Consider the following 25,337-nt stretch of genomic DNA (forward strand, 5'->3'; position numbering starts at 1 on the left):
CTTTCACCCAGATTCCCCAATTGGTGCTCCATTCCCCACCCCTTCGTTTCCAAGATCTTGAGCCTTAAGTCTTGAGTTTTCCAAGCTCTTCTGGGTAATCCTCAGGTTTTATTTGCTAGGCCAAAGTCCAGTGCCCATAGTTTTGGGGGGTTATCACTCTTCCTAGTTGCTTCCTCAGCTTCTACCTCCCAATCCGCAGGACCTGGTATGAAGGTTGCTTCTATTACTTCAGTATCTAATGAAACATTAGTTATTAGTAGAGCACCTTGCACATCGTAAATAAATAAGCAGATGCCTGTTAAATAATTTCCTCAGAGCTTGGCCTGTCGTACAACCAGTAATCACTGGGGTGGATGCTCCCACGGACATCCTGTCAGGCAGATGCTGAGCTGGTTCCAAATCCAGGTGTTCCCTTCCCCTTGTCCTAGCCTCTGTCTACCTGGGCCTTGGAGCTTCCTCCAGATGGGCCTTTCCAGAACTCCTGGGTGGGGAGGAGGGACAAGCCACCACTCAGCCCCCATTGCCCGGCAACCTCATTGGATCTTTCCAGGGATTGGCCTTCAGAGCAGCGGGAGCCTGCCTCTTTCTCCACTTGGCCGCATCAGTGCTTGTTTATTAATTACTCTAATGATAACAGCAACAGCAGTGCTGGAGGCAGCCTCGGACCCAGCTGGGGGCGCCCCCAGGCGTCAGCACAGGGAGAGACTGCGGAAGAGGAAGCGGAGGCGTTGTCTGATGGCAGGGGCCCAGCCTTCAGGTTAGCGGAGCACTAGCCCAGTTTTCTTGGGCACTGTGGGTTAACTCCAGGACCGTTTCCTGAAGAAAAAAAAATTGCACCTTTCCAGGATCCAAAGCTTCTGAATTTGGGTTGAGTCGGATCAGATCAGGCAGACAACAGTCTGGGGTTGAAACCAGATTTGCAAGGGCCCTAGTGCGGCGATGTGGCGGCTGCAGCCCTGCACTTGATTGAGCACTTGTCATTTCTCAAGGCTCTCTCTCCTACCCGTCCTCTCTAGAGGGGACTTCCAGTTTACAGTGGAAGGAAGAGCCCTTCTGTTGACAATGGAAAGAACCCTCCTAGAGAATGTTAAAGCGTGAGCCCAAACCCAGCCTTCCACTTCCTTTACTCTCCTCATTCCCTCCCAGTCATTTCCTGAACTCTAACCAGGAATGCCAGCCCAAGGAACATCCTTCGCCACCCATCAAAATAGGCTTCTCAGACATGCCATGGATGCCACTGCATTCTCTATTCAGAACCTCCAACCCCCAACCCCCCCCCTTCAGCTGCAGACCTGAGACACACCACTGTCACCTGTCCACAGCACACTGTCCACGCGGGGCCTGAAGCCCTGAGTTCCTGCTTCCTCTACCCCTGCTTCCAAATCCCTCTCAATTCTTCTTCTTCTTTTTTTAAAATTGTATTTATTTAAAGAGGGGAAGGGAAGGAGAAAGAGAGGGAGAGAAATATCAATGTGTGGTTGCCTCTCACGTGGCCCCTACTGGGGACCTGGCCTGCAACCCAGGCATATGCCCTAACTGTGAATTGAACTGGTGACCCTTTGGTTCACAGCCCACACTCAATCCACTGAGTCACACCAGCCAGAGCTCAATTTTTAGTATTTGTACTTGCAGGGCACTTGCTTTCCTGAGCCCTCACAACCCATTTTTCTTACCTATCTCCTCTCTCTCTCTGCATGGCATAGGAACATACTTTTAAGGGTATTCAAGCAGGTGTGATTTTGTGGGAGAAGTGTGTAGGTGGGTGAGAAGGTGTGCATTGTGATATATGAGGGAGCGTGTGCATTTGTGCAAACTCGAAATGTGACTGACGCTTTGTGGGTGGATAAGGAGAAAAATGTGTGTGTGTGTGTGCCTGCATGAGCGTGCCTGGAGGAGGTTGGCGGCCTATGCAAATACATGCCTGCAAAAATCTCCCTTCCTTTTATAAACGCATTGCTTGGAAGGGAACTAATCAAATCAACAGGAAATGTATTTGACCCAAAGCAAGATCAGCTGTCCCAGGAATTCCTGTCCTCAGAACAAAACAGGAGCCAGCTATGATCTATCCCTGGGGGGTAAAAGGGGCTGCAGGAGAGAGAAAGGGCCACAGCAATCCTTTATGGATGGAGCTAGGCTGAGCCCTGGCGTTTCACTACATAGGTGAATTCGGTATCTCCCCACTCTCTGCCTTGTATGACCCTGGACTGCCCAAGGAGGCCAATGATCCAGAGAAAACAAAGATGAACCTGGAAATAAAAAACATCTGCCAGGAAAACAGGAAGCAGCTACTTAACCATTTTCAGAGTTTGGACCTCCTCTCCCTGGCTTCCCAACCCCTCTCAACCCTGGGTTGGAGGTAGGGAGACCAAGAGGAATCCAAGGTGAGCCATGGAGTCCTGGCAATCTCCCCAGCCCTGTGACCAAGGCTCTGTTCTTTCCCAACCACTGGTTAAAGAGGAGAGGGTTGGGAAGTCTCCCTTAAGGAATGATGCAGCCACAGACTGTTCCTCAATCACCTTAGAGAAGGCAGGAAATCTATGCCTGTGGGGCTTGGAGGAAAACCACCCACAGGTACAATTCCAGGGGTGCTGGGGACTGTTGCTGTGCCTGCCAAACACCCCTTGCCTGAAATTCCTAAGCCAAAAACAGTGCCACTCCATGTCCAGCCAAAGATGAAGCAGAAAGGCAAACCCCTAGGAGAAACTACACTTTGATTTATAGTCGGGGAACTTTCCAATGATTGGTTTTTCCCAAAAGCAGACTTAGGAAGTAGAAAGACAGCAGGAAGTTTGAGGTTTCTATACAGGCAGATGAGTCCAAACATGGAAGAAAAAAACTTGTCCTCTTCAAATTTTCACTTAGAGATGGCAGAGTTTCACCCAGAAAGGAAGAGTTTCATGTGTGAGTGCAAGTGTGGGTTTCATGTGTGAGTGTAAGTGTGGGTGCATCTGAATGCCCTGTGTCAGGCTATTTGTATTTCTCTTTTTGACTTGATTATCTTTAAATGAGATTTTTCTGGATTTCTCTCTCTCTCTCTCTCTTTTTTTTTAGAGGGAGAGAAGCATCAGTGTGTGAGAGATACATCAATCGATTGACCTGGCCCACAACCCAGGCATGTGCCCTGACTGGGGATCGAACTGGTGACCTTTTGGTTTGCAGGCTGGTGCTCAATCCACTGAGCTACACCAGCCAGGGACGGATCTATTTTTATATTTAAAAACTTATTATGGAATATTTTAAACAAACACAGAAATAGAGAGAATAGTGTAATAATGAATCCCCAATATACCCATCATTCTGTATTATCTTAGTCAACTGTCCTATTATTTTGTTGTTTTGCTGGAGTTTTTATTTTCTTTCTTTTTTTAAAGATTTTATTTATTTATCTTTAGAGGGGAAGGGAAGGAGAGAGAGAGAAACATCAATGTATGGCTGCCTCTCGTGGGTCCCCTGCTGGGAACCGGCCCAAAACCCAGGCATGTGCCCTGCCTGGGAATCGAACCGCGATCATGAGGTTTGCAGGCCCGCGCTCAATCCACTGAGCTACACCAGCCAGGGCTATTTTATTTCTTTTAAGATTTTATTTATTTACTTTTAGAGAGCATGGAAGGGAGGGAGAAAGAAAGGGAGAGAAACATTAATGTGTGAGAGATACGCTGATTGGTTGCCTTTCACTCTTGCGCACCCCCCCCCCAATTGGGGACCTGATTGGGAACTGAACCTGCAACCTTTCAGTCCACAGGCTGGCACCCAATCCACTGAGCCACAGCAGCTATGGCTGGAGTTTTTATTTTTTAAAAGACTTTATTTATTTATTTTTAGAGAGAGGGGAAGAGAAGGAGAAAGAGAGGGAGAGAAACATTGATATAAGAGAGAAACATCGATCAGTTGCCTCTCATATGCACCCTAACCAGGAACCTGGCCTTGCACCCAGGCATGTGCACTGACCAGGAATCAAGCCAGTGACCTTTTGGTTTGCTGGACAATGCCCAACCCACTGAGCCACATCAGTCACGTCCTTTGCTGGAGTTTTTAAAAGCAAATCACAGCTCTATAATTATTTTCAGCTGTAAATATTACAGTACATATCTGTAACAGACTTAAAAACTCACCCATGTATAGATTCAAGTAGTTATATATAAAAATATTTATAGACATTGTATATATATAATAGTATACATGCATATTTCCTTTGTCAGCTGAGAAAGGCAAAAAGCAAGACACCCCCACGGCAATGTGTGTATCTAGCGCTCAAATCTTGCCTTCTAATATCATTTTCTAGTAAAAGGAACCAAGAGTTCTTGGAAAAATGGCTGAGTCTAGGACTGGGGCAGGAAATATACAAGATGAGCCTGGAGCATCTTATAGTCCCAGAAAGTAAGAACGTGCCCCCAAACAGAAACAAGAACCCAAATGCACACAATGATGGCATATGTCAAAAGGTCAAATATCAGTATGTGTTGGAATAAAAAATAAACAGGGAGCCCTGGATGGTGTAGCTCAGTGGATTGAGCACGGGCCTGTGAAGCAAAGGGTCGCTGGTTTGATTCCCAGTCAGGGCACATGGGTTGCAGGCCAGGTCCCCAGTAGGGGACACATGAGAGGCAACCACACATTGATGTTTCTCTTCCACTCTTTCTCCCTCCCTTCCTCTCTCTCTAAAAATAAATAAATAACATATTTAAAAATAAATAAATAAACAGGGATTGTAGATAAAGCTCCCATGTGGAAGAATTACAAATAATTTATGTAGTATTTCACTCAAGGAGGTGGAGCATAACTCCACACACACGTGGGGGCTGCACAAAGTGACTGCTTTCTCAAAAAGGACAGGATGCAGCACTGTGGGATAAAGGTAACTTCTGAGTGGGAGATCGGACAAATATTACCTCTACCAGACGAGTAAGGTTAACATAAACAGTGGCAAGTCATGTTGATAGTAGCTACCCTTGTACAATGGCATTTTAGCTCTGTGGTCTTCCTCCCCAAAACCCATAACCCAGCCTTGCCCCAGCTGGTGTGGCTCAGTAGATTGAGCATCAGCCTGTGAACCAAACGGTCGCTGGTTTGATTCCCAATCAGGGCACATGCCCGGGGTGCAGGCCACATCTCCAGTAGGGGGCGTGCAAGATGCAACCAGTTGATGTTTCCCACTCTACCCTCCTTGCCCTCTCTCTAAAAATAAATAAATAAAATCTTTTTAAAAAACTCATAAGCCCAGTCTAATAATGAGAAAAACATCTGCAAAAATCCAATTGAAGGACATTCTAAAAATACCAGTACTACTTTAAACTGTCCAAGTCATCAAAAACCAAAGTCCACAAAACTGTCACAGCTGAGAGGAGCCTAAGGAAACTGACAACTAAATAATGTGGCTGGTGAAACAGAAAAAGGACATTAGGGAAAAGCTGAGGATATCTGAATAAAGTGTGGACTTTAGTTAGTAATAATATGTCAGTATTGGTTCATTAATTCTGAAAAAATGTACCATATTAATGTTAGGTATTAATAACAGGGAAATTTATGTTTGGGATAAATGGAAACTATAATTTTTCTGTAAATCTAAAACTATTCTAAAATAAAGTTATTTAAAAGAACACATCCATACCCAATAAATTTTTAACAAATCCTTAGTATCATATTGCACTCAGTTTGTGTTAGGGTGGGCGGGGATAGGAAGAAGCTCCGGCTGGACTTTGCCAAGACGGACATCCTCACAGTAACCTGAGTACAAGGAAGAGACCACCAATGCTGTATTGCTTCTTTGTTCAGAGGGCACCAATCCCCAGCCCCCAGGGGGAGCTAACAAAAATAAAACCCCACTACATTCCCTGCTTGGGTGTGACTTCTCCCAGCCTCATCCTGTAGACCGGGAGAATCTCACCTGGGTGCACAAACCCCCAATAAAGCTCTTTATTGCCTATTTATGGCTGATTGGCATTTCTTTCTCGGCAGAGCCTAGGAAAACCTCTCAGTTTGTATTTAGTTTTTCCCAGCAGTCTCAAAAATGTCTTTTTACAGTAGGTTTGTTTGAATCTGGATACAAATAAGGACCATATATTTAATAGATAAACTCTTTCTCATTTGGATATGAAATGTATAGAAGACATTTGAATAATTTCCCACAATCTGAACCTGACTGGTGTGGCTCAGTGGATTGAGCACCAGCCTGAGAACTGAAAGACTGCAGTTTGATTCTGGGTCAGGACACATGCCTGGGCCAGGTCCCTGATTGGGGTTGAGCAAGGGGCAAGTAATGAATGTTTCTCTCCCTCTCTTTCTCCCTTCCTTCCCCCTTTTCTAAAAATAAAATAAATAAAATCTTTTTTAAAAAAGAGAGAGAACTTCCCACAATCTGGACCTGTTTAACTGTATCCTTATGCTATCATTTATAACACATGTTCCTCTCCTGCCCATATTTCCTGAAGTTTGGTAGTTAGATCTAGGTGCTTGGGTAGATTCAATTTTTGTCATGAAGCCTTCTGAAGAAGTGTTTTGTATTTACAACTGTATCACATCATGAAGCATACTATGTACAGTGATCCCCTTTTTAGTGATTCATCAATAGATTCAGCCCTGGCTGGTGTGGCTCAGTGGATTGGGCTCTGGTTTGATTCCCAGTCGGGGTACATGCCTGGGTTGCGGGCCAGGCTTCCCCAGGTTAACTACACATTGATGTTTTGCGCCCTCTTTCTCCCTCCTTTCCCCTCTCTCTAAGAGTAAATAAATAAAATCTTTTTAAATAAAATCTTTTATTTTTTTTTATTTTTTACTCTTAGAGAAAAGGGAAGGGAGGGAGAAAGAGAGGGAGTGAAACATCAGTGTGTGGTTGTGCCTCTTGCATGCCTGACATGGGGGAGCCTGGCCCACAACCCAGGCATGTACCCTGACTGGGAATTGAACCGGTGAACCTTTGGTTCACAGGTCAGTGCTCAATCCACTCAGCCACACCAACCAGGGCTAAAATCCTTTTTTAAAAGGATTCATCAGTAGATTCATAAATTGGTGACCTGATCCATCCATATAAAATCCTAATCGACCTTTCATTTAATAGTTTTATCAGCCATTAATGAACATTGCCTGGAGTGATTATATCACTAGTGGTTCAAACAACGATTTTCTACTATCATTCTTCCTACATTTTTGGCTCCAGTTCCCCTCCTCATTTCTCATAACTTCTGACCAGGTCCAGTACTATTTTGAACTCCGAGTTTGGCTAAATCCCAGTAGCTGAAATTTACTTCTGCAGTTGGGATCAAGAGAACTAAAAAAAGGTTCTAAAACTTGTTGGAATGCAAATTCTCAGGTCCTATTCCAGACCCACTGAATCAGAAAATCTGAGGATGAGGCCCAGCAATCTGTTTTTTGTTTTCGTTCTGTTTTGTTTTTAAACCTCACCCGAGTTCATGGTTATTGATTTTAGAGAGAGAGGAAGAAAGTGAGAGGAAGGAGGGAGAGAGGGAGAGAAATATCAACGTGAGAAACATTCTCCTACGTGCCTGAGGAGGAACCCACAACCCAGGCACTTTCCCGGATCAGAATCAAAGCTGCGACCTACCCGGCCTCCCTCCCGGGGGCCCAGTGAACGACGCTCTAACCAACTGAGCCACAACAGCAAGGGCCAGCAATCTATTTTAACAAGCCCTCCAGGTGATTGGTGCCTGCTCAAGTTTGAGAACTGCCCTAAGAGGGCAATGATTGACTAAGGTCCTATGTGCATGGCAACACGGAGGGTGCTGAGCCTTAGGGATGCGAAAAAGGCCTGATGCCCACAAGGAACTCAGTCTATGGAAGGGTACAAAACATATGCTTGTGAAAAGGTAACTGGTGATAGCTCCCAACATGCCACACGAGGTTCTCAAGCGAAGTTCAGTGAGTAGCCAGGTTGGCCAGGGTTTTACAGTTGACTCCAGCTAGGCCTTAAGAGAAACACTTTGGACGTAGAGTGTAAAGGAAAATTTCCAATAATGGACACTGACTAACAAAGGCAGAATGCTCCTGAAGGGGATGGCCTTGCGGGCAAGGAGGCTGCTTTCTCCTCTCAGTTCTTAGCACCACCATTCCTGCAGCTTGGGTTATCCGCGCTAGTGAGGCTATCCGCGCTTTGCCTCTGTCGCGGGTGTTGTATGTGAAAAAAGACCTGTGTCTACTGTACACCGAAGGATCTGGTCTGTCAGCACAAAACTCACGTGGCGCGTACATCGCAAGCCGAGTACTTTCACGTTAAGGTGGTCCCTAAAGCCAAGCCCACACACCCCAAAGTGGGCGGGGCCAGGCCCAGAGAGGCGGGGCCCAGCTGCAGGGCGGAAGCTCAAATCTGGAGGCGGCGGAAACGAGGCCGGTGCGGGGCAAGATGGCGGCCCCCAGGAGGTGCAACAGCGGGTAGGTGGCAGGTCTGGAGAGACGGACTTCAGGGATCTCCGTGGAGGACTCTGTTGCAGAATATTCAGTTCCTTTGTCAGAGCCTGCGGGAATGTGTTTGGACTGCACAGGGGCGGCCGAGGCCACTTCCGTGTGGAGATCCCGGCCACGGCCCTCCCTCCATCGGCTGGCAGCGTAGGCTGAAACTACGTGATTTCTCTTTGCTGACACGGGTGGTCCAAGAGCACGCACTACCGTAGAGCCCTACGCGGAGTTGCGGGGCCCTGCAGTGTACAAGACTTCTACTTCCTTGGTGGAATTTATTCTTAAGTATTTTGTTCTTTTTGATGCTATTGTAAGTGGAATTGTTTTTCTTAATTTCATTTTCTGATCGTTCTTTGATAGTGTATAAAACTTGAAGTAATTTTTATATATCGGTCGTTTACATCCCGAGATGGTTTACTAATTCAGTACTTTTAGGCCAGGCATGTTCTTTCCAGTTTGATACAGAATGTGCACTCACTGATATGACACACTTATCTGCCTGGCTCCTGGTAACATTTTCTTTAGTTCCTCGAGACTTTCTATTATCCACAGGTTGTAATTAGCTTAAGTTGGCAATAAATGTTGTTGCTAGGCTGACGACATCAGGTAGTTCTAAACAGGAGGAGAATGGCAAGAAGGCATGAATGAGGAGGCATGAGTCGGCAAGGAAAAAGAGCCTTCTCTGATGCACAAGAAAGAGAACCAGGGTTCACAATTAAAGAAGGTCCATCTTTATTGCTTTTAGGAGTGAATGAGAGGGAGTCCCCACACCGAAACAGTGCTGGAAAGAGCTGCATTGGGGAGGCCCCAGGAGTGTCAAGATGCTGTCCAGACCAAAGCCAGGGGAGTCCGAGGTGGACCTGCTGCGGTTCCAGAGTCAGTTTCTCGCAGCTGGTGCAGCCCCAGCAGTACAGTTGGTGAAGAAAGGAAGTAGGAGAGGTGCCAATGCTAACCTGGATCAGCCTCTGCTGCAGGATCATCGGGATACAGTGATGCTGGACTGTGAGTGGCTGTGGGTATGAGGCTAAGAAGGAGAGGGTACTGCTTGAGGGTCTCCTTCCTCTTTTTGTTGTGGCTGGATTCTATCCATTATTATTTCATACATCTCATAGCCGCTGTTGCTGCAATCCCACCTTACAAAGAAAGAAACTGAGGCTCAAAGAGGTAAAGGTTTTGCCCAAGGTGACACAGCTTGCGCCAGGGCCCTCCAGCAGCTGACTTACTTTCTTTGGCTTTCCCGTGGCCCTCAGACTCTTCCTGGGAATAAGTGAATATCCTTACATCTGGGTTGTTTTTTCTTTCTCCCAGGTCTCCCAGATCTGCCCCCAGCTTTGCTTCCTGCTCCCCCTAAAAGAGCCAAGCCTAGCCCTGGCTATCCCCTGTCTGACAACGAGGACACTGAGGAGAGGCTGAACAGGCATGATCAGCACATCACTGCTGTCTTGACTAAGATTATTGTGCGTCTTACCCTGGCTGAGTGGGACAAGGCATCCAAGGGTAGCAACGACATTGGGTGGGGGTGGTAAGCCTTATGAGTAAAGGATGATTTAGAAGGGTGGGACCTACAGTCAGAGTGGGGGCTGGTTTAGAATCACTTTCCCCCATCAGTTGTTGGCCTTTTGGCTAAGGTCAAGTGTAGAATCACTGTGCCCTAAAAAGCAAGGTGGGTGTATTACTTCCTAGAGTGAGGTTCTAGTTATAAAGAACTGGAGCTACTGGGATAGGCTCCAGCCTGGGGAAATCTCTATTTCATCTCTCCTTTGTGCTCTGTTGCTGCAGGAACGAGATACAAGTTCAGTGGCTGTGAACTTGCCTGTGCCCAGTGGTGTTGCATTCCCTCCTGTATTCCATCGCTCACAGGGGAGACAGGTAGGCAGAAGTAACCTTAGATGGTGCTTTAGGGCTCAGTCAAGTGAGCCTCATAGTCTCATAGTACATCTTTCCCAGATTGATAATTTTTTAGATTTTATTTATTGATTTAGAGAGGGAAAGGAAAGGAAATAGAATAAAACAGATTTCTTTGTTGTTCCACTTTCTGATGCATTCATTGGTTGATTCTTGTATATGCCCATACTGGGTATCAAACCCACAAGCTTGGTGTATCAGGATGATGCTCTAACCTGATACTCTAACCAACTGAGCTACCGTGCCAGGGCCAGATCATTAATTATAATAATGATAAATAATTCTGTTTAAATGGTACCATGCTAAGCACTTTATATGCATTACTTCATTTAATCTTCATAATGACCATGTAAGGTAGGTAACATTATCCCTATTCTTTCAAGTGAGGAAACTGAGACCCCCTCCAAAAGATAAATAATTTGACCAACACCACATATCTGATAGAAGAGTCGGAAGTCCAACCTAAGTCTGGCAGACTTCAAGATGTCTGCTCCTATAATACCCTTCTTTTTTTGAGCACTAGGGTTGTGATCCTTGGAAATTAAGCAATTCCCTTTTATCTCTTTGTTCCAGTGACTTTGGTATAAAGAGGCTGAGAAGAGAATGGCCTAGTGAATATCAGTCATCCTTGTTTTCTTTTTGCCCCATAGAGGAAGCCAGCAGTATCTGGTAAGAGGAGCATCTTTGCCCAGGAAATTGCAGCAAGGAGAGTGTCTGAAGCCAGCGTTCCACCAGGTAGAGGAGTTGTGTCTACCGTGGACCCACAGGAGGGTATGTTGAGGTTGAACAGGCATGGGCTTGGCTTTTTTGTGATGCGTGATCATAGAGTCGTCTTTGGATCATACACTTCTTTCAGGTGCTGGTTTCCTGCCTCAAATGTCCATTGCATTCGAGCCAGCTAAAGAGGAAGCTCTCCCATATCCTCCCTTAGAGTATGAAGTGTGGGTGGCTTGTGTCCGTACCTGGGTCTTAGGTGCAGGGAGAGGGCAGGCCATGGGAGAGGATAGAAGTGTCTGGCAGAGACTGTAAAATAAAGATAGAAGCCATGGTTCCTTTACCAGCAGGACAGCTGGGGGCATGGCCTGGAGGCAGACAGTAGCCTGAAATTCTGTGAGAAAAGAGTTGGAAAGTAGGATGTTTCTAAGGGAAACTTCCTCATATGAATCCAGGGGAAAGGAGTAGCGGGTAGAGGTGGGGGTCTCCACCCTGTGCCTGGGAAAGCTGTAGGGCTGCCATTTGTCTCCAGGACTAATGGGATTGGGGAAGAGGGCCAGAAAGCCTAGTTGGTATGAGGCAATGAAACTGATCGTACACTTCTTCCAGGTGCTGTGACCTGTGAGTCCCTCACACCCAGGGAGAAGTATCACCAGCTTCCACGGGGCAGCCACAACTTCCAGGGGCCCCATCTGGTCACAGGGAAAGGGCTCAGGGGGCAGGAGGCTGAGCAGGAAGCCCAGACCATCCATGAAGAGAACATAGCAAGACTTCAAGCCATGACTTCTGAGGAGATCCTGCAAGAACGGCAGAGGTTGCTGGCTCAGCTCGGTATGAATACCTGGCTTTCCTGCTGAGACTAAGCTAAGAAGGGCCAGCCACTTATTGAGGAAAGCTTACTGGGATTGCTAGGCATTGTGCTGGGTACTTGAATGGGTTATATCATTCTGTCCTCAAACTGTCCTATGAGGTAGGTTGTACTAACCTCATTTACTTATGAAAAAGAAGAAAAAACCTGAAGCTCAAAATTTTGAGAAATTCTCCCCCAGGTCACCCAGCTGGTGAGGAACATGGATGAGATGTAAACCCGGGTCCACGTGCTCTAACCACTCTGCTGTGGGCCCTGTACTGCGCTAGTGTAATAGGCGCTGTGTTGTAGCTGTTCTCTAGAATGGCTGCGGCGCGCTCCACTGTATGATGCTCTCCTATACTGTGCCTCCCTCTAGTTTCTGTGCACCAAGTTCATCTTATTCCAAACTATATTCAGCACCCATATAGTGTGTGGTGTATATTAGGTTTTTAGTGAAGATTTGTGCATAAATAAATTAGCTAAAAGGGAGAAAAAAATGTCTTCTCTAAATGCCTTCTCTTTCGCCTTAGTCAACATCTATTCATTTTTTTCCACAGCCACTTACTTTGGGCCTATGACCTGGAGCCAGGCACAGGGATGGGCATGAACCTGGGCCAGGGGACTGAAGGGTGGAGGCATGGTTCAGCAGGCAGGTCCTGGGAGAGTGCAGGGCTCAGGCCAGGGCTGGTAAATGGTTTGTCTTGGCGTCCGTAGGCAGGTAGTATTCAGGTTTCAGGTGTAGAGGAGGCGGTTAGAAAGGATCTGCCCTCACCCATTCTCTCCTCTCTCTTTCCTCTAGATCCCAGCTTGGTTGCTTTCTTGAGATCTCGCAGCTGCACCCGTGAGCAAGCAGAAGAAAAGGCCACCGAGGAGCAGAGGCCAGGAGGACCCTCTGTTGAGGTTACTGGAGAAGAGCCCATTATGACAACTTCTTCCAGTGAACCCAGGCACGAAGACGAGCCAGAGCCAGGATCCCCAGGTTTGCAGGAGGTTGGGGTGACATCTTTTGGGGAATAAAAATAGAGGAAAAGTGGAGAAAGTATTTCTCATTCCTTCTGGTACATGAGAAAAGAGAACCTTCTCTGTCCTTGAGCCCCTAACATGAATCCTCATTGTTGCGTTGAAATCATTCTTTATCTGCAGTGTTTGGTGGCTAAATGGCCTCCTCCCCTGGCAGACCATCTTCACCCTTCCAGCTGTGGCTCCACCCATCCCAGTTTTCTGCCCCTGCTCTCAGTGTTGGGGGGGTGGAGTGTGGGAGATGGCAGGGCCAGGGAGATGGGGGAAGAGTGATGCAGACCTTATGAACATGCCAGACCTGAAGCACAGAAGCCAGTGGGAGTCCTCATTTCCCAGGAATTTGATTATTTTATTAGTGATTAACAAAAGGAGAAATTGAATTATGAGAGCCAGGACCCTCCTGCCCCTGGATGAGCTCCAGGCCAGCTGAGCAGGTCGGGTGGGCGTTGCGGTGAGAAAGGAAGAGGATGTTGGATGTTATGGGTGTGTGTTTTTGTATCTTGCCTTCCTGAGGCAGTATAACTGCTCCCCCTTCATCGTCCCTACTTCTCTGCTTTTTTAAGAGGTGGGTACTAGCCAGTGGAGAACTATGTTTTCCCTGATGTATGTGGTCCTCCCTTCCTCTTCTACTCCCTTTCCTCTTCCTTACCTTCTCCTCTTCCTCTTTCCCCTCCCAACAAACCCTTGGAGGCAGATAGGGGCTGGAGCCAGGGACTGGGTGTGTTCTGCCATATTTGAGACATTCGCCCAGTTCCCAGGAGTCCAGCTCCTGGGCCGTGCCATTTAGCCACAGCTGAAGGCAGAGGCTGCCAGACCCTTGGGTAGAGATGGACATGGCAGCTATGGGGTGATGGCTGGGACACCAGTGGGTCAGTGGGCTGAACCCCTTAGGGAGTACTACTCTGCTTCCATCTCCCCAGCTCTGGCGCTGCCTGTAGCTCCCAGCAAGGAGTGGCTGCATATGGACACTGTTGAACTGGACAAGCTCCACTGGACCCAGGACCTGCCCCCACTCCGGCGGCAGCGGACACATGAGGTGAGGAAGGCTCCTGGCCTACAAGGGGTGGAGCCGGATGAGAGTGGGCTGCAGCTCTTGGCCCCAGAGCTCAGACCCTTTTCTTCCCCCAAGCTTGAGAAATATCTCTTCTTTGTGTTTACCTCCTGGCATCATAGGCCAGAGGAGCCTGTTTCTAACCAGGAGTAGAATCAGGACCTAAGTCCTAAGAGGCTGGGATTACGGATGAAGAGTGGGTATGGAGACACTGTTGCTGTCCCCAGCGTGTAGTCCTTCTTCTCTTCCCATTAGAGGATGCAGGCCCGATTCAGTCTTCAGGGAGAGCTACTGGCTCCCGATGTGGACCTACCCACCCATCTTGGACTACACCACCACGGAGAGGAGGCAGAGGTGAGGCATGGGGCCCAGGGAGGACTGGGCAGCTTTTAATAACCATGTAGCAAAGGACCTCTGGCCCCGGTGCCTTGGACCTCCTGTGTGCCCTAATCCAGTTCATGGTCTTGCTGTCCATTCAGACTCCTAGCTCGAAATCTCCTCATTCCCTCACTTTCCAGTCAGTTCCCAGAACTTGCCAGTTCGTTCTCTCACGTCCCCTTGGTGCTTTCTTGATAAGATCCCTGCTCCCTTTTGTCTGCTCAGTCACCATGTCTTCCTCTCTGCCATGGCACTGCATCCCACCCCTTGTGGGGCTGCCGCATTGATTCCTCTGGCCCAGTTCAGGCCATGCCTCACCTTGCTTCAGAAAGTTCCTGGCTCCCCTCTGCTCAAAGAATAAGATCTTGGCTCCTCGGCCCCACAAGACAGTCCTTCCACAGTCTGTCTCTGGCTCCTTCACTCCTGCCGTTCTATCCTGCTGCTCTCTCCCCGCACACGCCCTATGCCTATGGACCTCCAGGGCTCAGTTGCTAAAGCCTGCTCCAGGGAACACCTTTACCCTGTGCTCTAGGCCAGGCCATCAAAGAAGCTCTACCCACCCACTAACACCATATCACTTTTCCACTTCTCTCTCTCGCTCCTGTTCTCTGGTTGCAAATTGAACACTGATTACTATGTAGTTCCTATGTAGTTCTTTGAGTTCCTTTGTAGTTCTATGTAGTTCCTAATTACTATGTAATTACTATGTAGTTCCTATGTAGTTCCTCCCATAAACACTGATTATTTACTATGTTCCTCCCAATCTTCCTTATGTCATGGTTACTTGCAAATCATATCTTTACCAGTTTGAGGATCCATGGAAAGCAGCAGCAACAGCTACCACTTATTTTTGTCTTCCCCTTGACTCCTAACTCAGTGCCTGGCATATAGGAGGTGCTGCCCTGTATCTTGGCTCTTTCTCACTCTCTGTCCCTGCCCCAGAGAGCAGGGTACTCCCTACAGGAGCTGTTCCACCTGACACGCAGCCAGGTGTCCCAGCAGAGAGCGCTAGCGCTGCATGTGTTGGCCCAGGTCATCAGCAGGGTGAGTGGACTGCTGGCTTGGTCCTGCCTACCCCCACTCCTCACCTCGCAGCCTTAGACTTTCCCACTTCCTGCCCTTTCCACTCTGGCTCATGAGTCCATACACCAACCATCTGTGGGTCAGACTGGGAACGGGATAAACCCAAGGCCATGGGTAGGCAAATGAAGGGTTTAGGACAAAGACTATATAACTTTCTCCTGCAAGGTTTTATCCTCCTGCCCCCCAGGCCCAGGCCGGTGAGTTTGGGGACCGGCTAGCGGGCAGCGTCTTGCACCTCCTTTTGGATGCTGGTTTCCTCTTCCTGCTGCGCTTCTCCTTGGATGACAGAGTGGATGGGGTCATCGCGGCTGCTGTTCGCACTCTTCGAGCTCTGTTGGTGGTTCCTGGAGATGAGGTATAACCAGGATATGAATGGGGCTTTGAAGTATCAGCGTCCCTACTCCTCCTGCTAGGCATGCCCTCGTGGTGAGGGCTTTGCCGGGCAGAACAGAGAATGGGTTGGAAGCGTCCCCCTCTTCTCCTAAAAGCCTGAAGCCTGGAGCCTTGCCCTTCTCTTTGTGGGTCATTCCACTCACTACTCCTGCACCCACTTCCTGGCTTTCCCTCTTCTTCCTACCCCATCCTCTTTCCTCTGGCAGGAGCTCCTCGACAGCACCTTCTCCTGGTACCATGGAGCTCTGGTGTTCCCTCTGATGCCCAGCCAGCAGGACAAGGAGGATGAGGATGAAGATGAAGAGCTTTCAGGAGAAAAGGCAAAAAAAAAGAGCCCTGAGGAAGGAAACCAGCCTCCATCTGACCTGGCTCGACATGATGTCATCAAGGTAAAGATGCTGGGACAGTTGCATGTGTCCCATGACCTCCAGGGCATACACATGTCAGGCAAGAGGGGTCGTCAAGGCCTGGGCCCAGCTGCGTTTGGCAGTGCATTTATCTCTCTAACTTTTAGGGGCTTCTGGCCACCAACCTGCTGGCTCGGCTGCGCTATGTGCTAGAGGTCACCTGCCCAGGACCTTCTGTGGTCCTTGACATTCTGGCTGTGCTCATCCGTCTGGCCCGGCATTCCTTGGAGTCAGCCACAAGGGTGAGAAAGAGACAGGGTATGGGCAAAGAGCCTAGCTGGGCCTGATCTTGACCCTCAGCCTCCCTACCTCCCTTTTCTCCTGTCCCCCACAGGTCCTGGAGTGCCCTCGGCTGATTGAGACTGTAGTTCGAGAGTTCCTGCCCACCAGCTGGTCCCCCATCGGGATAGGGCCTACCCCCAGTCTACACAAAGTACCCTGTGCTGCTGCTATGAAGCTACTTCGTGTCCTGGCCTCAGCTGGTAGAAATATCGCTGCCCGGCTGGTGAGCAGGACACGGGGCAGGGGTGGGGCTGGGGGCTAAGCATGGCCCCTGGACTCTGGGGCCCTACTCATTCCATCTTCTTCTTCATCTCTGATTCTGTTGCTTAGAAATACAACAAAAACCACCAGTCAGGAACCTAGTCACCTGGAGCCTATCGTATCCTCTAGATCTACTGTGCTCTTATTATGTGAAGGGTAGGCTCCCAGACCAGAAGAGCCACATACCCATGGGCACACATCACCCATAGCCAAGTAGCCTTTGAAAAGGTGCCAGCAAGTGCTCGCTAAAAAGGAGAGGGGAGGGCAGGGGAGGGTAGGAGAGAGAGAGAGGAGGTAGTTTCACCCTGGCCCAAAGCTGTGACCCTGTGGTACCAGAGGGGCCCGGAACAGGGCTAGTTTGAGGCAGTCTCCATAATGAAAGTACCTCGGGCTACTGGGGACCCTGATCCCCAGCTCTGATCTTGATCCCGACTCTGTCCACTCTCAGTTGAGTAGCTTTGATGTCCGGAGCTGCCTGTGCCGCTTCATAGCTGAGGCTCCCCAGGAACTGACCTTGCCCCCAGAGGAAGCTGAGATGCTAAATACTGAGACCTTCCGTCTGTGGGCTGTGGCAGCCTCCTATGGCCAGGGCGGCGACCTTTACAGGTGAGGAAATACAAGGGGTAGGCTCCTTGGGAGACCCCTATAGTTCTGCACTCTTGCCTAAACTGATAACTGAGCCTTACTCAAGGTTTCAAGCTTGGAGAGAGGCCGAAAACAAGGAGGAGGGGATTCTGGAGTAATGACCAGCTAGGGAGAGGCGAACAAAATTTCTGCCATCTACAGAACATTGTTTACATTCTGTGTACAACAGCATTGGTATAAGTCAGATTTAATTCCCTTTGTTGGGGAAGCCTGAAGGGCTACCTCCTTCCCTTCAGCCCCCAACCTTCCTTCCCTCTTGAAGCTGGCCAGGAGTACTCAGCCTGGGACCGCTCCCTTCTCATCCTCCTTAACTAGATTGCAGAGCCCTGGGCAGGCCTTGCCTTGCATCTTACATCTCCATCTCTCTTCTGAACTCAGAGGCAGTCATTGTTCTCCCCAGGGAGCTATACCCGGTGCTGATCCGGGCCCTGCAGGTCATGCCGACGGAGCTCAGTGCCCACCACCCTCAGCCCCTGTCCATGCAGCGGATAGCCTCTTTGCTCACTGTCCTCACCCAGCTGACCCTGGCAGCCAGCAGCACTACGTGCAAACCCAGCAGGTAGGCAATAGCCCTGAGGTGCCAGCAGGGACTTCCCACCAGGTGCTCTGAGAGGCAGGAGAGCTCCTCCCTGGAAGAGGGTGGCTAGAACTTAGAGGGGAGTCAAGGCAGCCAGAGCCTCACTGTGGCCCCTTTTCGCTTTCCTGCAGTGACTCCTCTGAGGCCAGTCTGTTGGCCACCCCTTCTGTGGTCACTTGGACACAGGTGTCTGGGCTCCAGCCTCTTGTGGAGCCATGTCTAAGACAGACCTTAAAGCTGCTGCCCAGACCTGAGATGTGGAGTGCTCTGGGCCCGGTGCCCACTGCCTGCCTCCTCTTTCTAGATGCCTACTACCAGGCCTGGAGCCGGCAGGTGAGTGTTGCCTTCCTGCATTGCCCTGTGCCCGGGAGGCCCTGCTTTCACCTAAATACTCCTCTTTCTCTGTGTTCATCTCTCCACTCCTGCCTCCCCATTTTTCTTCTACTCTCCACCTTTCCCTTCCTACCTTTCGTCCTCTTTCCACCTCAGTACCCATTGGAGCTTCCAAAAAGTCTGAGAACCCCAAGCAGTAGCCCAGCCTCCATGGAGCCTTTATTTTCTCCCAGGACCCCGAGACCTCAAGTACCAGAGCAACCTCAGGGTTTTCTCTCCCTCCACAAGTGTCAGAAGGCAGGAACTTCCAAATACTGACTCTTTTGGGCTCTTGGAATTACCGGCTTGGCCTGGGTACACAGGGTCTAAGAGAATGGGAGTCCTGGATCGTCAGCTCAGTGAGCCCCTTGGTCTTCCAGTCAGACTTGTGCCCAGAGGATTGGCTTCAGGACACAGAGCGCCTGTCGGAGGAGCTGCTGCTGCCCCTGCTGAGCCAGCCTGCTCTGGCCAGCCTGTGGGATTCCCTCGGGTAGGTACTGTGGGTGTACTTGTGGCGGAAGCAGTTTCTCTCCTGTGGGGTTCCGGAATCTAGCTCCCTGGTCCATTCCAGGTGCAAGCCCTCAGCCGGAAGGAAATCTGACCCCCGAATGGCATCAGTTGGAGGCTCTAAGGAAGGCGGGCACTGTCTGCACAGCCAAGCCCCTGCCTCTCCCAGCCTGGCACACGTTGGGCTAGAGCCCCTCAACTTCTCCATTCTGCCTGCAGGCGCTGCTCTCTTCTCTGCAACCCGCAGTCCTGTGCTCCAGCCCCTGAAGCTCTCCGCAGCCTCGTGTCACTAGGCTGCATGGGAGGTTGCCCCGCTCTCAGTCTTGCTGGCTCAGCCTCACCCTTCCCGGTCCTCACTTCCCTCCTCTGTCTTTTCAACACCCTGGCCCGGATCCACAAGGGGCTATGTGGCCAGGTGAGCCCTAGGCGCCTGGTTAGATTCTAGGCAGGGGGCCAATATGGCAGGGGTCAGAAAGAAAGGAGGGAGGGTGCCCCTTGGAAAAAAGAGGCTTCTTCTGCCAAGCTCCCATTTTTTCTGAGTTAGGCTGGGGAGGGAGCAGCCACCTGGGCACTCCAGAAAGGATCAGAGTCACCGTCTACATCTGAACAACCTTGCTTTTCCTCAGCTGGCTGTTGTATTGGCTGCCCCAGGACTCCAGAACTACTTCCTCCAGTGTGTGGCTCCCAGGGCTGCCCCGCCCCTTACACCCTTCTCTGCGTGGGCCCTACGCCATGAGTACCACCTGCAGTATCTGGCACTCATCCTGGCTCAGAGAGCGGTGGGTGTCTCCAACGCCCATACCTCCATCCCCTCCCCTGTCCCCACATTATTGCCCTCCTGCTTCTCGGGGGCCTGTGCTGCTGCTGGCAGGCGATGCCGTTCCTGCTTTCCTCCAGATGTGCCCTTCAGCACACACCCTCTTTGCTTATGTCCTTGTCCTCACTTCTTTTTGCTTTGTCCCCTCTCAACCCCTGTGCTCTCCTTCTGTCCACAGGCAACACTCCAGTCAATGCCAGCCACTAGTGCTGCCCTCCATCATGGCGTGGCCTTGGCCTTGCTGAGCCGGCTGCTGCCCGGAAGTGAGCACCTTGTGCTTGAGCTACTGCTGAGCTGTGTATTCCGGCTGGAGTTTCTCCCGTGAGTTCAGGTTACTGGTGCCACCTCAGCCCTCTGAGAGGGGGCTGTGGTTGTTTGTTGACAGAGTACCCCTAAATTTGGAGCCAGGAGACTTGCGCTTAATTCTCTTTCTTCCATGAATTACACTTAACCTGCCTGAGCCTCCCTTTCCTCATTGTGAGATGCATTTGAGAATAAACACACTGGAGAATTATTATGAGACTTTGTTGTGACTGTATAGTAGTAATGGACTAGCTGTACACAGGCAGCAGCCAACAGTTACTGAGTGCTTACTCTGTGTCTAGTGTTCCCTTAAGTGCTTGACTGTATTTTGCCTGTACCATGAGATAGGTATTGCTGTTTAAAAATTTTTATTTTTCAACTACAGTTGACATACAATATTATATTAGTTTCAGGTGTACAACATACTAATTAGACATTACATACCTTACAGAGTGATCACACTTTGTGTGATTTGCTGTTTTACTACGAGGAAACAGATACAGAGAAGTTCTGTAAACTTGCACCTAGGCAGCTGACTCTAGTGTCCATCCTCTTAACTGCCACACACACTACATGGAAGGGAACTGCGAACACCTAGGACCTCTGGGAAGCCCTGGAAGCCTGGCATGGCCTTCTGGGTGCCGTGGTCCCGGCCCTTATTTGTGGCTTTTGGGTTCTGTTACAGGGAAAGAGCATCAGGAGGCCCAGAAGCAGCGGACTTCTCTGACCGGCTATCCTTAGGGAGTAGCAGGGACCCTGGGTTTGGGCGAGGGGGTCTGCTGGCCCAGGCATGCCAGGACCTCCCCAGTGTTCGCAGCTGCTACCTGACCCACTGCTCACTGGCCCAGCCCAGCCTGAAAGCCTCTCAGGCCTTGTACCGAGGGGAGCTACAGCGAATCCCAGCTCTGCTGCTCCCCTTGCCTAAGGAGCCTTTGCTGCCCACTGACTGGCCTTTCCTGCCGCTGGTTCACCTCTACCACCAGGCCTCAGACGCCCCCTCAGGGCTCCCTCCTGCTGACGCTGTGGGCACAGCCATGCGGGCCCTGCAGTGGGTGCTACTCCTGGAGAGCTGGCGCCCCCAGGCCCTCTGGGCTGTGCCCCCTGCTGCCCGCCTAGCACGGCTCATGTGTGTGTTCCTGGTGGACAGTGAACTGTTCCGGGAGACCCCAATACAACATCTGGTGGCAGCTGTACTGGCCCGGCTCTGCCAGCCTGAAGTCCTGCCAAAACTCAACCTGGATTGCCCACTTCCTGGCTTGGCTTCTTTCCCTGACCTCTATGCCAACTTCCTGGAGCATTTTGAGGCTGTCTCTTTCGGGGACCACCTCTTTGGGGCTCTAGTACTCCTTCCCCTGCAGCGTCGGTTCAGCGTCAACTTGCGCCTTGCCCTCTTTGGGGAGCACGTGGGAGCCTTGCGAGCTCTGGGCCTGCCTCTGACCCAGGTACTTTCTCACCCAGCAGAGCCTACCACGGGCATCCTATACTTGGTCTCGGGCAGTCGTGAGTATGGGGAGCTTTGATGGGCCTCCAGTTCTTTATTTTACCTCTTGGAGGCTTTGAGGAGATTAAATGGATCCATGAAAAGGTTACCTGGCATACAGTAGATGTTCAAGTTACAGGTTCTTGTTCGTGAGGTGCTATGATCCAGATAAGAGATGTACTGAAATCCCAGGCTGGTTTTAAACTATTTAGATTTTAGGTGCTAAGTCAGAAGTCAGAGAAGGGAAAGCTGGCTTCCTGTAAGAGGAAGGCTTTTATCAAAAAAGTGGGAAATGACCGTGCATTGACCAGAAATGTTCCTAGTGGAACAACATAAGCAAAAGCGCAGAGGCAGAGAGGAATATGATGGCTTGGGAAGAGGGAGGAGTCTGGAATTCATTTCAGTTTGGGAACTTCTTGGAAACAAGGCTAATAAAGTCTTAGAGGGCTTCAAATATCAGGCTTAGGAGTTTAATTTATAAGCAATAAAGAGCTACTGTTTTTATAACATTCTGATAAACCTAAAATAGAAATATTTTAATACACATGCAAAATATAAATGTATACTTTATATAAAAACCCTAAATTTTTTTTTGAAAACTAAAAAGAACATTATCACAGTCCTCCATAACCCCACTGTCCAGTGGTGACCATTGAATCCGCAGCACATCTCGTCTCCCCTCCTCTCACAGTTGCCCGTGTCCCTGGAATGCTACACGGAGCCTCCTGAAGACAACCTGGCCCTCCTCCAGCTCTATTTCCGGGCCCTGGTGACCAGTGCACTCCGTCCACACTGGTGTCCCGTGCTCTATGCTGTGACTGTGGCCCATATCAACACCTTCATCTTCTCCCAGGACCCGAAGAGCTCCGTAAGTTACAGCCCCATCTCCAGAGGGAGGAAGGGAGCCTGCAATTGCACTGCTCTTGGGCCAGCTGGAGAGGAGGTGAGGGCCCGCCAGGGGTACCACCTTGGCCCAGTGCCACCTCTCCCTGTTCTGTTTCTAGGACGAGGTGAAGGCTGCCCGCAGGAGCATGCTGCAGAAAACGTGGCTGCTGGCAGATGAGGTAGGGTCAGGCACATCCTGGTGGGCGGGACAGTGGTGGGTCTTGGGGGACAGAGATCTCAATGGGACCTGAGCACCCACCTCCTAAAGTTTCTTCCCTCTGCAGGGTCTTCGGCAGCACCTGCTTCACTATAAGCTTCCTAATTCTACCCTTCCAGAGGGCTTTGAGCTGTATCCCCAGTTGCCCCCTCTGCGTCAGCAGTACCTCCAGAGACTGACCTCAGGGATGCCCCAAAATGGGGTACTGGAAACCGAGTACAGCCGCTACGGATGAAGAGATGGATGCATTCTCCTGGAGTTCACCAACAGACGCCTGGCCAGACAGGAGGGCAGGAGGGCTTTGTGTCCTATGGGAGGGCAAGAGACAGGAGCAGAAGGCTTACCCTCCTGGAAGCAGGCTGTTTTGAGTTTTTTGGAGCAAGGTCAGGTCAGCCCTACCATTATATCCTGACACCTGGAGCTCAGGATGTGGGACTTCTGAGGATCAGTCAGTGCTAGGAATGAAGGACGACTTAGCTATTTATCCCCTCTTGGGGGACAAAACACCTCTCTCCTCCTGTTGACCCAGGCTAAGGTACATGAATGTTATAGCTGTGCTTTGAAATAAAACTTGTTATTTTTGCAGTGTGATTTGGACTGATTTCAGATGTGGTATCAAGGGTTGGGCTATCCCAGGGGAGAAGCAGGAGAGAGATAGGAAGAAGAACCGGGGGGGCGGGGGGGGTGAAAACAGTACATGGGTGGGGACAACAAAAATGTGGGTCCTGGTTATGAAGCGGAGCCAGGCCAGGCCAGTGTTCTTGGTGTTGCGGGCACTTCTAGAAGGATACTCAGCAGTCCCCTTGAAGAGCAGGTATCCTTAATGAAGTAGGTGAGCATCTTTTCTTCTTACAGTTCCCTATTTCCATCAACTGCTGTCCTGAGACATGAAGAGGCCAAAAATCAGCCTGCTGCAATACCTGGTTGTCCTATCTGTTCAGGCTGCTTGAACAATATCATAGACCAGGTGGCTTATTATAAACATACATATTTCTTAGAGTTCTGGAGGCTGGAAAGTCCAAAATAAAGGTGCTGGTAGATTTGATCTTTGGTGAGGGCCTGCTTCCTGGTTCCTAGACAGCTCTCATATGGCAGAAGGGACAAAGGAGCTTTTGGGTTCTCTAGAAGGGCACTAGTCCCATTCCAACCAGAAGGGTAGCATCCTCATGATTAATCACTTACCCATGGGCCCATCTCCAAATACCCTCACCCTGGGGATTAGGTTTCAACATACAAATTTGGCTTTGGTGGGGTTTTGGGGCAGGGGCACAACCATTCAATCTTTAGCACTGCCCTGCAACCCAGGCATGTGCCCTGACTAGGAATCAAACCTGAAGCCTTTGGGTTTGCAGACCAGCACTCAGTCCTCTGAGTCACACCAATCAGGGCTGAACCTAGTGTTATACAATAGCTGTTATTAAGCAACTACTGTATCTGCAAACAGCAATAGTTACTTATCAAGTGAGGCAAATCACTTGGAGAATGTGTGGGCCCAGATTGCTGGGCCCTACACCGGTGTTTCTGCTTCAGTAGGTCTAGGGTGAAACCCAAGAATTTACATTTCTAACAATTTCCCAGGTGATGCTGCTGCTGCTGTCCTGGCTCAGCCACACTTTGAGAACCATTGGCTTACAGAGTCCTTGCAAATTCTGTGACTTCATAGTGGAATATCTACAGAGTTAAACAGGGCATGGGTACCAGGGATTTTACCAAATCACTGTTGTATCTACATCTAGCCTTGTACAGAGACTACCAAGCACCTAACTACTATAGCTTTTCTTTTTTTAACCCTCGCTGGAGGACATGTTTAATGATTTTAGAGAGGGGAGGGGAGAGAGAGCAAGAGGGAAACATCAGAAACCTCTATCAGTTGCCTCTTGTAAGCACCCCGGACCCAGGACTAAACCTGCAGTACCCTGACGGGGAATGGACCCACAAACTTTTGGTTTAAGGGATGACACTCCAACCAACAGAGCCACACCAGCCAGGGCAACCAAAGCTGCCTTTTCCCAGTTTAATATTAAACACAAGCCTTAGCCTATAAAATTAGCACTTTGTGCAAAAGAGTGAGGAAGACACAGAACTATGAAGATTTTGGCCCTCGCAGCTGTGAGATGCCTTGTGAATTGCAGAGCAGTTTCTCTTCCTATAATTTTTGCAGGTGGTGGGGAAACTCTCAGAACTGGTGTGGCGGTGCACCATCACCCACTGGCCAGAGACACGAGTTCAGTACTAGTACCAGCACTCACACCTGACATCAGGGCTCAGGCTTTCACACCATCACACTACAGTTGTGTGCAGTTAACACAGGCAATGGAATTATGTGAAGTAAACCCAGAGGTCCATGTTTCTGAGAGTATGGGAAGGTGCAACCTTGCAGGCACAGTCACTGAAAGACACAAGTTAGGGCAAGTGATGTTGCCTTTCTTGGGGCAGTTTGTTTGTTTATTTTTCCTTAGGGCAGTTTAAAGAGCACTTCCCATGTGTTATCACAGTGGCCACTACCAATGAAGTGCACACACCCCCCACCGCTCCTGGCAGGAGAGATCTAGAAGCCCCATGTGGGGTGTCAGGGGTATTGCTCCACTTTTTCATGATCCTGCTCCGAAAGGCTGGAGAAACTTCCTTCCCTACTGGGTACCCACCCCATTCCCTGGGGCAGCACAACTCAGAGGCAGGAGACTGAGTCCATTTGTGGGGGGCTTTCCTTCTTCCAGGAAGCTTAGGGGCCTCTCTGATCACACGGCCCACCCTTTCCTCTTTCGAAATCCCAGAATCTGAGGT

General features: G+C 49.7%; 1 protein-coding gene across 3 annotated transcripts; it reads left to right on the top strand.

Moving 5' to 3' along the window:
- Positions 1-8,332: 8,332 nt before the first annotated feature.
- Positions 8,333-23,144, top strand: RPAP1 (RNA polymerase II associated protein 1). Of its 3 annotated transcripts, none has more exons than XM_037056024.1 (25): positions 8,333-8,716; positions 9,152-9,408; positions 9,715-9,863; positions 10,186-10,275; positions 10,962-11,082; positions 11,635-11,856; positions 12,675-12,854; positions 13,816-13,931; positions 14,202-14,300; positions 15,267-15,368; positions 15,595-15,762; positions 16,007-16,189; positions 16,315-16,449; positions 16,542-16,712; positions 17,199-17,356; positions 17,796-17,954; positions 18,104-18,305; positions 18,725-18,834; positions 19,071-19,266; positions 19,478-19,630; positions 19,847-19,989; positions 20,657-21,413; positions 22,143-22,319; positions 22,456-22,515; positions 22,621-23,144. In XM_037056024.1, exons 2-25 carry the CDS (start codon positions 9,228-9,230, stop codon positions 22,786-22,788), a joined length of 4,200 nt encoding a protein of 1,399 aa, XP_036911919.1. In that variant the 5' UTR covers positions 8,333-8,716; positions 9,152-9,227; the 3' UTR covers positions 22,789-23,144. The 3 variants fall into 3 exon arrangements, with proteins under 3 accessions (XP_036911919.1, XP_036911921.1, XP_036911920.1); XM_037056026.1 differs by having other exon boundaries at positions 10,186-10,266; XM_037056025.1 differs by having other exon boundaries at positions 8,352-8,382.
- The last annotated feature ends 2,193 nt before the right edge of the window (positions 23,145-25,337 follow it).

The sequence above is a fragment of the Sturnira hondurensis genome, unplaced genomic scaffold (assembly GCF_014824575.4).
Source record: "Sturnira hondurensis isolate 20B ecotype Veracruz unplaced genomic scaffold, ASM1482457v3 Scaffold0008782, whole genome shotgun sequence".
Taxonomy (NCBI): Eukaryota; Metazoa; Chordata; class Mammalia; order Chiroptera; family Phyllostomidae; genus Sturnira; species Sturnira hondurensis.

Bases quoted from the DNA above. Each gene is read 5' to 3' on its own strand.
- RPAP1 (XM_037056024.1), top strand. From the start codon at position 9,228: ATGCTGTCCAGACCAAAGCCAGGGGAGTCCGAGGTGGACCTGCTGCGG. The intron at 18,835-19,070 runs GTAGGTACTGTG...TTCTGCCTGCAG, and splicing joins AGCCTGTGGGATTCCCTCGG to GCGCTGCTCTCTTCTCTGCA. The intron at 19,990-20,656 runs GTGAGTTCAGGT...GTTCTGTTACAG, and splicing joins TTCCGGCTGGAGTTTCTCCC to GGAAAGAGCATCAGGAGGCC.